At 44.9% G+C, this 15,160-nt stretch overlaps 1 protein-coding gene across 3 annotated transcripts in view; it reads right to left on the reverse strand.

The window, feature by feature from the left end:
• The window catches only part of SPTLC1 (serine palmitoyltransferase long chain base subunit 1), a 36,092-nt gene extending 22,341 nt beyond the window's left edge, over positions 1–13,751 (reverse strand). Inside the window, exons 1-5 of one of the 3 annotated variants that reach the window (XR_014503074.1) lie at positions 13,617–13,716; positions 11,395–11,502; positions 5,797–5,891; positions 3,640–3,733; positions 7–1,441 (exon numbers count right to left, since the gene is read on the reverse strand). Coding sequence is in view for 1 of the 3 variants with exons in the window: in XM_083404116.1 (XP_083260242.1) it covers positions 1,369–1,441; positions 3,640–3,733; positions 5,797–5,891; positions 11,395–11,502; positions 13,617–13,679 (433 nt within the window). In the remaining 2 variants the exon portion in view is untranslated. Of the gene's footprint in view, positions 1–6; positions 1,442–3,639; positions 3,734–5,796; positions 5,892–11,394; positions 11,503–13,616 lie in introns of all 3 variants that reach the window. The other 2 variants (XM_083404116.1, XM_083404117.1) reach the window with 2 other exon arrangements.
• Positions 13,752–15,160: the final 1,409 nt, after the last annotated feature.

The following is a 15,160-nucleotide window of genomic DNA, read 5'->3' on the forward strand; positions in this document are numbered from 1 at the left end:
CTTTACCTTAACTCACTTGCTTTTGTCTGGATCATGTTGTATTGGCATGGTTAAAAAGTTGTGTTTCTGTATGTGTAGGCCAATGAATGGCTCTAGAGAATTAAGAAGCATTTAAGTATGAGTGAGAATTCCTCTCGCTTCTTTTAGGCATTATAATCCAACTGGGCTCTAGTTTAGCATAATTATAATACTTTGTTACATATTGTAGCTTCACTTTCACAAGATGCAAAAGTGATCTCTTTTTCACTCAAAAAGTACAAAACTGCCCAGAAAAGTACTCTCCCTGAAAAGACTGAGCATGCAACCATGGGTGTACTTCTGGATGCAGACTAAGAGCTGCTTCTGACTTTTTAGCGGGGCCTGCTCAAACTCATGTGGATAATTCCAGTCTTGGAAATATCTTCTAAGCAGCAGCAGCCAAAAAAAAAAAGTAGACAGAAATGTGGACTTTCCAGAAGTTACTCTTTCTCTTCAAATCCCTCCTGTGAACTCACTTTTTCTCTGATGTCTTTGGCAGAACATCTTAGCTCTCATTTGCTACTGATGCAATTCTGTACCTAGTTTCCCCGAGTGTAAAGCCCCTCAAACTCCGTGAGCAGACATGTGTATTGTGTGTGTGTGTGTATCTATATAAATATCTATATATCTCGTCTTCCAAAGCAACTACTCTATTCCGGACTTACAAATGGAAAGCATAATGCTGGTGGTCAACAAAAGAGATTTAAAGACTGACTCAAGGCAAATCTTTTAAAAATGTAGTATAAGCACCGACAACTGGGAAACATGGGCCTGCGAGCACTACAACTGGAGAACAGCCTTGACCAAAGGTGTCATGGGCTTTGAAGATGCTTGGAATCAGGACGAAAGGGAGTATTGTGCTAAGAGAAAGGCACGTTTGGCAAACCCTCACTGTGATCAACTCCCGCCCGGAAACCTCTGTCCCCACTGTGAAAGGATGTGTGGATCCAGAATTGGCCTCCACAGTCACTTACGGACTCACTGTTAAAACCGTGTTTATGGAAGACAATCTTACTCGCTGAAGAAAAGAAGGAGGATTGAGCTGTAGTATGTTCAACTGAACTGAATGGAAACTCCTTTTCTGTTTATGCTCAGTTTCAGCTTTCTTTCTGCTGCCTCCCAATGTCAAACTCTAGATTGTGTGCTTCTCAGGAAAGGGACCATGTGCTCTTGTTATTACTCCATGTGTGTGCGTGTTAATGACACTATGCAAAAAAACAAGCTTACATGCCAATTCATCTGAATGAGGAATACATCAGCATTGGTTCACATCTCCCAATTCCTTTATGTGACGTCAACATTCAATTAGCTACCTTTAATGCTCTACTGGAAAACACAGGTTATACATACCAAAGGTTCCATAAAATCCCCTTGGGCCACAGGTGCCAACACCGTATTTTGTCAGAGAATTCTGGGCTGCATTCTTTGAATAAGCATAGCAGGAGAAGGGTTGTTAAGTACAATTAGAAAAGAAATGATTTCTACAGTATTCACAGAATCACAAAATTGACATTGGATACGCCTATTGTTCCAGTCGCATTTTGCCACTGGCAACCCACCTTTTGCGACTGGACGGAGATGTCCGGGAGCCTCTATTGCGTCAAGGGATCTCCACCCCGGCCTGGCTGCAGCCTGCTGGTCTGCAGGGTGCAGCAGCAATAAAGGACTGTCTCTCTCCACCCCCCACCCCTGCCACGCTGCTGGGAGAATCAGCTGTTTTATACCAATTTGTATAAAACATTATTAACTGATGATCTTAGAATGCTAAGTCAGCACACTTGATTTAAAAAAAAACAACAGGTTACATTTTTGTTTTTACTGGATTATTTTTGTTTATTTTAAATCAAAAGATAAAGTTTAAAACACCCACCTTTCTTAATTGACCTGACTTGAACCCCTCTCCAAAATGTTTTCTCAAAGGCTCTATCTGCACCTACTTCTTACAAAATACTTTTGCTTGCTGTATTGGGCACTTTAACATAGACAGCAGTGCTTGTGTGATAATGTAATGTCCCTTTATAACGTGGCTAGGGATATCAGACTGCCTTCAAAGAGGACTTGCAAAGGCACCAGGAAGCATCAGTGCTTTTGTGCTTCCTGTTGTGTCATCTCCCCCCACCTTACTGTTTGCAAGGAATCACTTGCATCTCCCCTAGCAGGTTCTCTTCCACAAATATTCCTGTAGGGAAATTGGTGGGTAGGCTGCTTACTGTTGGAAAGGACAGTGCCCTCATTATGGGATTCCCCTCTGTTGCTCTTGCCAGGTAGCTATGACACTTACATAGCTGCATTAAAAAAATCCCTCCTAAGCTATTATTTCTCTCATGTTATTAAACCTGCCTGGATTAAATGTGTGCCAAAATCTGGTTTTTAAAACAGAAAACTTTTAGTGTCTTTAAAAAAGAAATCCCTATATAAATAAAAAATAGTGGCATCTAGACATTCTGTTTTTGCACCTACAATTCCAGCCCCAGGAGCAACGTAGCTCCTAGCTTTTGTATCCCAGTTCCTAACACTGATGAGAACCACCCAGTCCAACTCCCTGCAATGTAGAAATCTTTGGATCAACAAGGGGCACAAACCCATGATCCTGAAATTAAGAATCTCATGTTACTGAGCAGGGGTCGACAAAGTTTTTGTGGCTTGGGCCGGTTCACGGTCCCGCAGACGCCACAGTGGTCCGGAGTACGTAAGTGCACACACTATTTCCGGCACTCCTTCCGGCGCGGAGGAGGCGTGCACAGCTTCCCATTGGCTGCAGGAGCTTCCTGCAGCCAATGGGAAGCCAGCCAGCATCGCAGAAGGCGGTCCCCGCTCTGCTCCGTGCCCTGTTTAGTGAGGTGCATGGGAGCCAACCGAGTGGGCGGTGGGGGTCCAAGGGTTGGTTAAACGACCTCCATGGGCCGCTTGTGGCCCATGGGCCTTAGGTTGCCCGCCCCTGCTACTGAGCTATCCCTTGGGACATTCAATAGCTATTCCTTGGGACATTCAACAGTGTTAGTATTGGCACTTTCATGTCCCAGAGAGTACAGATGAATGCAACACAGGTGCCCTACAAACAAGATGCTAGACAAAGGTTTGAAAGCATACTGTATTTATTTACAGGGAGGTAGCCGTCTTGGTCTGCCGTAGTCAAAACAAAATAAAAAAATTCCTTCCAGTAGCACCTTAGAGACCAATTAAGTTTCTTATTGGTATGAGCTTTCGTGTATCTGAAGAAGTGTGCATGAACACGAAAGCTCATACCATTAACAAACTTAGTTGGTCTCTAAGGTACTACTGGAAGGAATATATTTAGATCTCTAAATCCAAGCAGGTCTGTTGCCAGGGGTTCAGCACCTAAAAGGGAGATTTTGCCTAGGATTCTCATGTAGACTTTTCAAGCACAATATGAACAGCCGTATTATAAAACTGTGGCACTGAGTTCAAGATTAAACTGCAGTTGCCCCTTTGGGCAACTTTAAACTATGGCTTAAAGTAAACAGCACTAACTGAATCTGGTATGCAAAGTATAGCACAGCGACATGATGCTCCCTCCCTGCTTAATAAACCGTAGATTATTAGGCAGGATTGTTACACCTGAGCCAATACCTACAGATGAGAAACAGTGCAGGCACTTACCTTGACCCTTTCATTATCCAAAAGCCCAAGAAAATTAAATGACGCAAAGTTTATGCATTCCTTGCCATTCACGACAATGTTATGAATTGGAGGCCTGAAAAGAAAAGAAAAACAAACTTTTCTTAGCTTACTAATAATCCTAACTTTGTTTCAGGCACATGGTAAGAGAACAGCCCTTTTAAAAATTTCACACAACACTGTAAACACAACTAATTTGAAAATACATATTGAAATGGTGGAAACTGTTCAGTCTTTCTGATGTGGGGATTCCTTTTTTAGTATTTATATCACATTTCAAACAGCTGCATTCCTGTCGATGAAACCATGCCTTTGAAGGTAAGGTAAAGGACTCCTGGATGGTTAAGTCCAGTCAAAGGCAACTATGTGGCACTCATCTCGCACAGAATTTGGCATTTTCAGACACTAACTACTTTCAAGAACCCGTATATGAAACTTTGGAACATGCAGCGGGGAAGAAAATTTAAGAGGGATCTTGGGAAACATAGAACTACCTTATGACAATCAGAAATTAAGACTGCCCTAGTTAAAGATCACTTTGCTTTCAACAGAGTTAAAATAAAGAGGTTTCTTCCCTTTCTTCAATGATCAAATATCTATTTACTTTTTACATTTTATTACTGAACTACTATTGCAGGACATGCAAGGTAGAAAACAAATCTTTATGTCTACTAGTTTTACGATAACTTACTTTGGGGTCAACATTAACATTCAGAATATTATAGGCTTTGCTTCTTAACCGGGGTACATGGGAGGCGGGTGGCGCTGTGGGTTAAACCACAGAGCCTAGGACTTGCCGATCAGAAGGTCGGCGGTTTGAATCCCCGCAACAGGGTGAGCTCCCATCGCTCAGTCCCTTTTCCTGCCAACCTAGCAGTTCGAAAGCACGTCAAAGTGCAAGTAGATAAATAGGTACCACTCTGGCGGGAAGGTAAACAGCGTTTCCGTGCTCTGCTCTGGTTCGCCAGAAGTGGCTTAGTCATGCTGGCCACATGACCCGGAAGCTGTACGCCGGCTCCCTCAGCCAATAAAGTGAGATGAGCGCCACAAACCCAGAGTCGGCCACGGCTGCAGCTAATGGTCAGGGGTCCCTTTACCTTTATGGGGTGTTAGGGGAGGGGTGGCGAGAGACATGTTAGGCTCCTTCTGGGGTAGTTTGTCCACATTTGGTGCCCAACCTGCACTCAGCTCTCACCTGTGGCTCCTAGGAGCTGTCAGAATGTGGCAGCAGCAACACCCTGGGAATGGCTTCGACTGGCCGGCTAAACCAGGTGAGAGTAGCCAATGGGTCTCAAACCCTTAGGGACTTCCCCTGCATGCGAAAACAGGCTCCGGCAAACTGAGTGGGCGAGGCCAATAAATAGTGGGTTCAATGGTCAAGAAGGCGGTTTCTGCACATGCTGTAGAGGGAAGTGAGGGGCAGATGGGAAGGAAAACTCTGATCCTAAACTTCTGTTGCCTTTCAGGATAGCTTTGGGAGAAGAAAAGGCGAAGGAGTAAACCCGACACAAATCCAGAGTGGAGACCCTAAGATGGTTGGATGGCACCTTATCTGCCTCCTTCTGGCAACTACTGCAACCAAGCTGGTGCCAAACATATTGCTTTCCTTTCCTTTGGACCACATAAGCCAGGCCAAGAGTGGGGTCTTGTCGTCTGGGCAGCCCAGGGCCCCCATACACACTGCCCAGGCTTGCATCCCAGAGAGATCACTTTGGTACTGCTAACACAGTGGTTTGCCTTCACTCTCAGAGGCGCACAGAAGCCAGCAACCATTTCTTAACCACTGAAATCTCTCCAGCTTAAAAAGTTTAGATTTGATGACAATAACATTTCTGAAAAGTCAACAGGCAAGTCTCTAATATCAATTAAGCAGCTGACTGCTAAGTGAACCAGATACCAAGCATCCTCATGAGGTTTTTTGTTTTTTACAAGCTAAAAGTTTGATCCATTCTGTAACCTGGTTCTCAAAGTCTGCAAGAGAACAAATCACGATTTCCCCTGAAAGTAATCGAAGCTGCAATATTAAACATACTAACTATGAAGCAAGCACCTTTGAAATCAGGAGGACTGGCTTTCAAGTAAGCATGCAAGGGATTGGGCTGTTTAGTCAAACGTGAAATTGATTTATTCTAGGATTACCCTGAAACAACATTGTAGTTGAGAGCTGGATGGTCTTTGGATACAGGAGGAACAAGTGGTTCTGGTTGCCATTCTTCAATCAATTCCTCCTTTTCCTAAAACAGAAAGAAGCCAAAATATTGGTTGTTAATAATTTTATTGAGAAAATCAGGAAGAGATTTTTGATTTAAGGAGATGGATTTTACATGCATGTCTGGTAAGTTAAACGGATACAAAAATGTAATTCATTCATATTAATATGCTTCCCATTTTCTAATCCACATATTTATTTCATGTTCTATGTATGCCAGTTGGTGCTATAACTATCGCCACATATTTGTTTGCACTGGAAAAACATTTGATTATGCTGACAACATGTTTTTCCAAGAGCAAAATAGACATTAAAAGGATCATTATGAAATTAATAGACTTCCCCGTACAAATGCACCAAGCAAGTCCACCCACCTGAATATTGGTTTTATTATCATCTTTATTTCTTCATTGTCCAGTATACCTGAAGGAGCGTCTTCACCCCCATCATTCTGCCCGGACACTGAGGTCCAGTGCCAAGGGCCTTCTGGCAGTTCACTCACTGCGAGAAGCCAAGTTACAGGGAATCAGGAAGGGCCTTCTCGGTAGTGGCACCCGCCCTGTGGAACACCCTCCCGCCAGATGTGAAAGAGAAAAACGACTACCAGACTTTTATAAGACATCTGAAGGCAGCCCTGTTCAGGAAAGCTTATAATGTTTAATATACTACTGTATTTTAATATTCTGTTGGAAGCTGCCCAGAGTGGCTGGGGAAACCCAGACAGATGGGTGGGGTATAAATTATTATTATTATTATTATTATTATTATTATTATTATTATTATTATTATGCCAAAAAGGCCTCAGGGCAACATACTGCCTAGATACAGTGGGGGGATAGATGAGGGAAAGCAAGCAGAACTTGAATCCTGGCAACACACTATGGGTGAGTGGTTCTTGTGTCTGAGAAATTAGTCAAGTGCCTGGCCTGGGTGGGTCTGCACTCCCCCTGAAGGAGCAGGCAGGCTGTTTAGGGGTGCTTCTGGACCCAACTCTGACACAGACGGCCCAAGATGTTTCAGTGGCTAGAATTCCTTTTATCAGCTGTGACTGGTGTGACAGCTAAAATCATGCCTGAACTGGGACAGCTTCACTTCAGCTTTGGTGATATCAAGACTGGATCACTGCAATGGACTCTATGCGAGGCTTCCTTTGCAGCAGGAAGATGCAGGTGGGGCAGAATACTGCGGCATGGTTGATCACAGGTAAAAAAGGACCCCTGGATGGTTAAGTCCAGTCGAAATAGACTTTGGCAGGGGTGCCCAAAGTTTTTCCAAAGAGGGCCAGATTTGATGAAGTGAACGTGCGTGAGGGCCGACCAATTGAAGGTTTTAGGGTTGAAGTTGCTGAGCTTTTTTTAGGATTTTACCCCAGGACATATACTGCCACGGGGACCAGATTAAATCAACCGGATTATGCCCCCGAAACAGACTTTAGACATGCCTGGACTACGCGGTGCAGCACTCATCTTGCTTTTCAGGCCGAGGGAGCTGGCACTTGTCCACAGTCAGCTTTCCGGGTCATGTGGCCAGCAGGAATAAACCGCTTCCGGCACAACATGACGAATGCAAGAGCGCACGGAAACTGCGCTCACCTTCCTGCCACAGCAGTACCTATTGATCTACTTGCACTGGTGTGCTTTCGAACTGCTAGGTTGGCAGAAACTGGGACAGAGCAACGGGAGCTCACCCCACCACAGGGATTCAAACCGCTGACCTTCCGATCAGCAAGCCCAAGAGGCTCAGTGGTTTAGACCACAGAGCCACCATCAACATTTGGCCACAGGTTCCTCACCCACACTGTTTTTGAACTGCTAGGTTGGCAGGAGCTGGGACAGAGCAACAGGAGCTCACCTCGTCACACGGATTCAAACTGCCGGCCTTATGGTAGGCAAGCCCAAGACACCCAGTGGTTTCCCAACCTTTGGTCTCCATCTGTTTTCTGACTACAATCCCATCGTCCCTGACCACTGGTCTTACTAGCTAGGGATGATGGGAGATGTAGTCCAAAAACAGCTGGAGACCCAAGGTTGGGAAACATTGGTTTAGACCATAGTGCCACCCACATCCCTGACAAGAGGGAGATCTTGCCCACTCAAATTTCTGTACTTGTTGCCCATAGGCTACCAAGCCAAGTTCAAAGTGTGGCTTTTAGTATATTAAGCCCTTAACAGCTTGGAATCAGTTTACTTACAGGACCACTTTACTCCATATATGTCCAATTGACTGCTTTGGGCTGTGGGCCACTTAATATTTGCTCCACACTTGTAAGAAATCTGTATTTTACTGGGGGTGTCTTTGTTATACTTTGTTATACCCGCTAAAAACATTTTTGTTTAGGCAAGCCTCTCCTGGCATGTAGCACTTACGTGTGTTTTGTATTTTTATCTACTGCTGATTTTAATAACCTTTTGAATGTTTTTAAATACCTATTTTAAACTGTTTATTGAAAATTGTAATGTTTTAGTTTATATTTTTGCAAACTGCTTGGAAGTTTTCTTATAACCAAGCAATACAGTCAAACCTTGGTTGTCAAACATAATCCGTTCCAGATCTATTTGGATATATATTGCATAAACAACTTAATTAAAGAAGAGCACACAACCAGGGTTTGGTAGAAGCTCGGGATGTGATTTAATAAACACAACTAGTTATGAAAGTGGAAATGACTCATTTTGCTGTTGCTATAACGTGAACACAAGTTATGCTTAGAATGCCCCATCTCACTTATGAGCAAGTAGTCATTACTATTCATTACGCTAAAGGAAAAGCAGAGATGGAAGCTTCCCAGGGGCTAAGAAACATCATTAGGTCTCTGAGGTACTTTTAGTTCCTTCTATTTCAATGCTAACTCCTGCTTTCAAATGAGTAAGATAGATAAATATAGCATTTACCGTGGATCTCACTAACCACAAAGCAGTCATAAATGCCCTACCTTTTCCAACTTATTTAATACCACAAATTGTAATAACCACTAAATTAGATTGGTTTTTTTTATAAAAAAAAACCTGCATCGTGAACAATTATTTCACAATGGATGCTTAACATTAGAGGCAGGCTACCCCTGAACATTCTGTACTGAAGTCAACTTCATATTATGCTTGTGAGCTTTCCAGAGGTATCTGAATGGCTACTGTGGGAAACAGATGAAAGACTAGATGGACCTTTGGCAAAGGATCTTTATGCAGCTAAAGAGAGAAAAAGCATACTGCCTCGCAAATCTCCCCGTCAAACGAAAACCAAATCGCAGCCCAATGTGTGTAAGAAGACTATCTATTCCTAAAGAGCTGCATGGACCCAACCATAGTAGCATCTACTTCGAGGGATGGGGCCCTCTAGATGTTGCTGAACTACAACTCCCATCATCCTTTGCCATGCTAACGGGGGCTGTTTTGAGTTGGAGTCCAAAAACATCTAGAGCAGACATGTACAACCGGGCGACAGCAAACGACAGGTAGATCTCCAGGCTATTTTGGTCAATTGCGGAATCGTATTCGATCACCAAATATGAAACAAAGGTGAATGGAATATTCCCCTGCCTGCCCCCTCGCTGTATTCCTCTGTCATGTCCTATGCGCGGTCCCCTGGTGCTGCATCCAATTGCCGCTGCAGCTGCGAAAGCTATCATGTCATGCATTGACGTTTGAGAGTTGTAAGTAGCTATTGCTGCGGACTTCAGTAATATCGAATTAAAACATTTCCCCTAAAAAAGTCTCAACAACCACAGTAGTCTCTCCTTCCCAAAAAAGGCTCAAAAAATGACAGTGGGTAGATCACTCCCAGTGTTCTTTTACTGGGAGTAGATCACAGTCTCAAGAGTTAGACATGCCTGATCTAGAGGTTAAAGGTAAAGGGTAAAGGGACCCCTGACCATTAGGTCAAGTCGTGACCGACTCTGGGGTTGTGGCGCTCATCTCGCTTTATTGGCCAAGGGAGCCGGCGTACAGCTTCCGGGTCATGTGGCCAGCATGACTAAGCCACTTCTGGCGAACCAGAGCAGCGCACGGAAACGCAGTTTACCTTCCCGCTGGAGCGGTACCTATTTATCAATTGCACTTCGTGCTTTCGAACTGCTAGGTTGGCAGGAGCAGGGACTGAGCAACGTTGTGGGGATTTGAACCGCTGACCTTCTGATCGGCAAGTCCTAGGCTCTATGCTTTAACCCACAGCGCCACCCGCGTCCTTATCTAGAGGTTAGCCACTCTTTAAAAGCCATCATAGACTGGCCCTCCAAGACTGCCTCATTCCCTATGAGACCCTGTCCACAAGTCAGGTTCTGCTCCAAATATATTTGCTTCACCAACTAATAATCCGCTGAAGGGAGCTGGATATAGTGAAACTATTGCTTTCTGTAGAGGTTATGATCTGCTTCGGAAGGCTGATACTTTTTGGTATTGCTAGCTGCTTTGACCCTTGGAAAGGTGAACTAAGCATATTTTAAAATAAATAGCAAGTTATATCTCCACTTCATTATGAGTGACAGCTGTGAAGAAACTAGTCGTCTGGATCAGTAGAGAAGAAGTAGAGCATTTTTCAGCCTTATTGCCATCATATCTGTTCTCCTGTGGAAACTGCTGTACGACACACAGGGTTATTAAACTGGGCGATCACCTTTCAGAATAACTTTGGAGTCAGGTGGGGAACTGGATCCAGCCAGCCTTGTCATTATATCCCCTTCCGTTCTGCAACCCAACATGGCTCAGCCATGACTGTCACCTTGCATCACAATGACATAATGGCTTGAAATCAACCTGCTTACTCCTAAAGCTGATCAGTTGATTGTTAGGTTTCGGGAAGTAATGTGCACTGGGATTCACAAGTGCCACCAATCAATGAACTTTTAGATCTTCCAAAGCCCTGGGTACAGAAGTGCTGCCAACCAGCTGATCAATAGAACTTGCCAAGGTAAGCACATAAGCACCACTTTCAAAGAGTAATTGTCACAGGAACTTTTTTTTTTTTTTTTTTTGCTATGCAGAAACCAACATCACCTTTTAAAACAGCACCCCTAAATACCACAACTTATTAAACAGGCTTGGAGCCAGAGAAAAACATGGGCTGTGGGTGTCCTAAACAGCACCCCACACAGTGTGTGTCAGCCACAACCTCCCTGCTGATGCAATCATACTTCTCTAGAGCCAAGTCATTAGTAATACGAATTAACTTAACACAGCCCATAATCAAGCAGGGGTTTTGTGTGTGTGTGTGACACTTGTATATACACTTGTATATACAACTATGATTAGACTCAGCCCCTCTTCTCTCCCCCCCCCCCCCCGTTCTCTCTTCCTACCACTTCTCCCCCAATCTTATTCACGTCAAATATAACTGATATGTAAAAGGGATTTTATGATCTGAAAATAGAGGTGATGTATGTACTTTTGTAACCCAAGAAAATATTTAATAAAAACATGTTGTTTTTAAAAAACGATGATTAGACTGAAGTGCTTATTTCAAGCATTACAGCTATTAATCATATTGACTTTTAGTTTTTTGTCAGAGCATACTGAGACTATTTTGGAACATCAAACCTTAGGTGTGAGGTCAGATCGCTCCTGAAGCTTGTACGTCTTGGAGAAAAGAAGTCTGATTATCCATAGGATTAGAATACCTTCCAAAATAAGATGGTAAGTTGGAGCCTGGAAAGTAAACAAACATACCAGCTGCACATTAATCATTTCTCTAAGTTTGCCATCTCTTTAAAAGTGTACAAGTTAAATTCACCACCTTTTGCTGTTTTAGCCAAACTTGTAACCTGACTGAAACATTTAGGAAGCCCAGCACTGCCCAATCGGAAGGTTTCAAAAGAGAAAATGGACAAAGGCTGGATTTATTCTCTTGGATCCAATAACGCAGCCTTGTAAACAAGCCTGCAAAGGTTCGGAAGTCCCCTCCTCTGCACTGAACATGGAAATTCAGGGCACTAGCAAAAGAGAATACCTTCTCCCAAGAAGGTTGCTGCTGGAGACAGTGGTCCATTCTTTCTCCACTCGTTGATGGTATGGAACTGCTGGCTGCCAAACAAGTTCTTACATTTCCTAATAGGCAACTTTATGCAACTGGTATAGCTCAGAACAAGTGTACTATACACTTAGCTATGTCTCCATACACAGAGTATCTTTCTTACTTAAGATCTCTACTCTCCCATTAGAGCTGTGTTATGGGATCATGTTGTAGACACACAGGATCTTCAAAGAGTTTAACAGTCTCTTCTCTGGGAAGAGTGCTTCAACAAGCATCAGATCAATGGGTTTGAACAGAATAGGTACACACCACTCCCCTAGAAGCATAGGCCAAAAGGTTAATCTGCTCCCTCAAAGTGCCGCATCCATGTTGTTTCCACCCCCAGCATTACTTAGAACTATAAATCATGTGGTTAGATTTCTGAACTTACCACTCACCTACAGAAGTATAACTATGCCAGGCCAACCAAACTGCTCTGCCAATCCGAATTAAAAGATGTAGTCTCTGAATACAGACATGGTACAGTCATACCTTGGGTTACAGACACTTCGGTTTACACGTTTTCAGGTTACGGACGCACCAAAACCTGGAAGTACCAGAACGGGTTACTTCCGGGTTTTGGCACATGCGCATAAGCACTAAATTATGACCCGCGCATGCGCAGCGCTGCAGGTTGCAAACATGCCTCCCGCACGGATTACGTTCGCAACCCGAGTGTCCACTGTATTATGGGTAAGCCAACCAATGGCAATGGGATTTTGTACTAGGGATTAAGACTACCCAATGCAGCACTATCTGTTCTGACTGCAAGCCAGAAGGCTTGGGAGATGGGGTACGAACTCTGTCACCAACCCATGCTATAAACAAACAGAAGCCTGTTCATTTAAAACATAATGTCCTTCATCAAAACATAATAATAAAAAAGTAAGCCAGGAAATAAAAATTAAGAATACTTAAATGTATGTAAACTACTTTAAGACACCTGAATAAGAAGGTGTTTGTTTGCCTAAAGTAAAAAATAAGTCCATGTTGGAGAACTGGGAATTAATTCAGCAGAACGTTCTAGACAGACACCCACTGAACAATAACCAAGATTATGCACATTTACCCCACATTTATAAGCAAAACTTATAAACAGAACCTATACGTTTGCTCAGAATACAATGGTGCTCATGCCTAAATAACCCTTATAACTGCGATATTTAATGACACCTTCTGATATCTTGATGGGAGCTATGGGGTGGGAACCCAAAGCCATCTAAATCCAGTTTGCCCCACAGCGGGAAACAGTAATAATAAGAATAAGAATAATGTGGCACAGACACAAACCATTTGAATGGGAATTCCCCTGAACTTTGGGGGCCCAGCTCCCTAATAATAATAATAATAATGTAGAACAGGCACACACCGTTTGAATGGGAATTCCCCTCAACTTTGGGGGCCCGGCCCCCTCAAATTTTTATTTTTATTTTCTTGGGAGGGGGGCTGCGAAGGGAACTCTGCCCCCTTGTTGTTGTTAGCTCCTATGCGTCTTCCTGACGGCTAGTCGTGGCGACCCCTTCCCCCCGTCCCCGGCCCCCTCCCCCGGGCAGCCACCCTCCTCCCCGGCCTCAGCCTCCCTCTTCGGTCGGGGTAGCGGGCGAGGAAGAGACCCACGGCGGCCCCTGCTCCTTCCCCGACCCCTGGGGAAGCCTCCAGCCTCTCCTCGCTCCGTTCCGCGGAGCCCTGCGGCGACCCACCCGGCCACCCACCTCGAGGAGCCGCCGCCGCCGCCTCACGGCCCGCTCACCTCATAGAAGGCCTGGACCATCTCCACCAGCACCCACTGCTGCCCCGCGCCCTCCGCCGCCATCGCCGAGAGATGCTTCCGGGTCCCGGCGCGCGCCGCGACGTCACGCTGCGTGCGGGGGCGGGGCTGGGAGCCCGCGGCGGACACGCCCCTCGCCACGCCCCTTTTAACCCCTTCCACTCCCCGGAGGAGCCTGCCTGGTAGGTTCGAGGAGGGGGAAGCGCAGGTGGAGGCGGCGGGTCTTCTCCCTCGCTGACCCCACCCCCACCCCCGGGGGTGGAGGACACCAACTTACGTAAATAAAGTATTGGAAGGGTTGCAAAGATGCCCCACCCCATAGGATCGGTCGCAAGATGCAGAATAGTGGAAGGGTTGCAAGGATGCCCAACCCTATAGGATCGAAGGGCTGCAAGGATCCCCTACCCCATAGGATTGGTTGCAAGATGCAGAAAATTGGAAGGGTTGCAAGGATGCCCCGCCCCATAGGATTGGTCACAAGATGCAGAATATTGGAAGGGTTGCAAGGATGCCCAACCCTATGAGATCTAAGGGTTGCAAGGATGCCCCACCCCATAGGATCGGTCGCAAGATGCAGACTATTGGAAGGGTTGCAAGGATGCCCCACCCTATAGGATTGAAGGGTTGCTAGGTGCAGCCGTGCACGCACACCATTGGAATGGCAATGCCATTTCTTAATTTACAAAAAAGTGCATTATCTCTTTTTTCAAGTTGTGCTTTCTACAGATCAGTTTTCAATTGTTGTGAGGCGTGTGTTGCATGCAGTGTTAGGTTAGAAAGGGAAGATGGTGAGTATTTGGGGGGTAGGGGGTGGGGCTGATGGAACCTCGGCCCCTAGGAGTTGACTCTGTCCTATGGCAGGTCCTGCTGGACTTAAGATCGCAGCTGGCTGTCCTAGCAATAAAACTGCCAGCCCATTTGCTAATGCCAAGCAGAGGCTGGTATAGTTTCTGTAATGGATGGGGGAGGGGGCTGTGTGTTGAGATTCCTGAGTTGCAGGTGGTTGGACTCAAGGACCCATGGGTACACTTCCAAGTCAGCATCACAAGGGGTTGGACTAGATAGGCCTTAGGATCCCTTCCAACTACCATCCTATGCTCTCTTGCAGAAGAGCAATGGGCAATATTTCTTATGCATGTGGGGCAGTATTGTTTTTATTTGTGGGGGCAGTATTGTTTTTATTTGTTACTATGTTTTGTGCTTTTGTACTTTTATATTGTAAACTGCCCCACGATCCTCAGATAAAGGGTGGTGTTAAAATTCAACAAAAGTAGTACAATGGTACCTCGGGTTACAAACGCTTTGGGTTAAAAACGCTTCAGGTGACAGACTCCACTAACCCGGAAGTAGTACCTCGGGTTAAGAACTTTACCTCAGGATGAGAACAGAAATCGCGCAGCAGCGGCCTGGTGGCAGCAGTGGGAGGCCTCATTAGCTAAAGTGATACCTCAGGTTAAGAACAGTTTCAGGTTAAGAACGGTCGTCCAGAACAAATTAAGTTCTTAACCAGAGGTACCACTGTAATA

Source organism: Podarcis tiliguerta (genome assembly GCF_965153285.1).
Source record: "Podarcis tiliguerta genome assembly, chromosome: 11".
In the NCBI taxonomy this organism is placed as follows: Eukaryota; Metazoa; Chordata; class Lepidosauria; order Squamata; family Lacertidae; genus Podarcis; species Podarcis tiliguerta.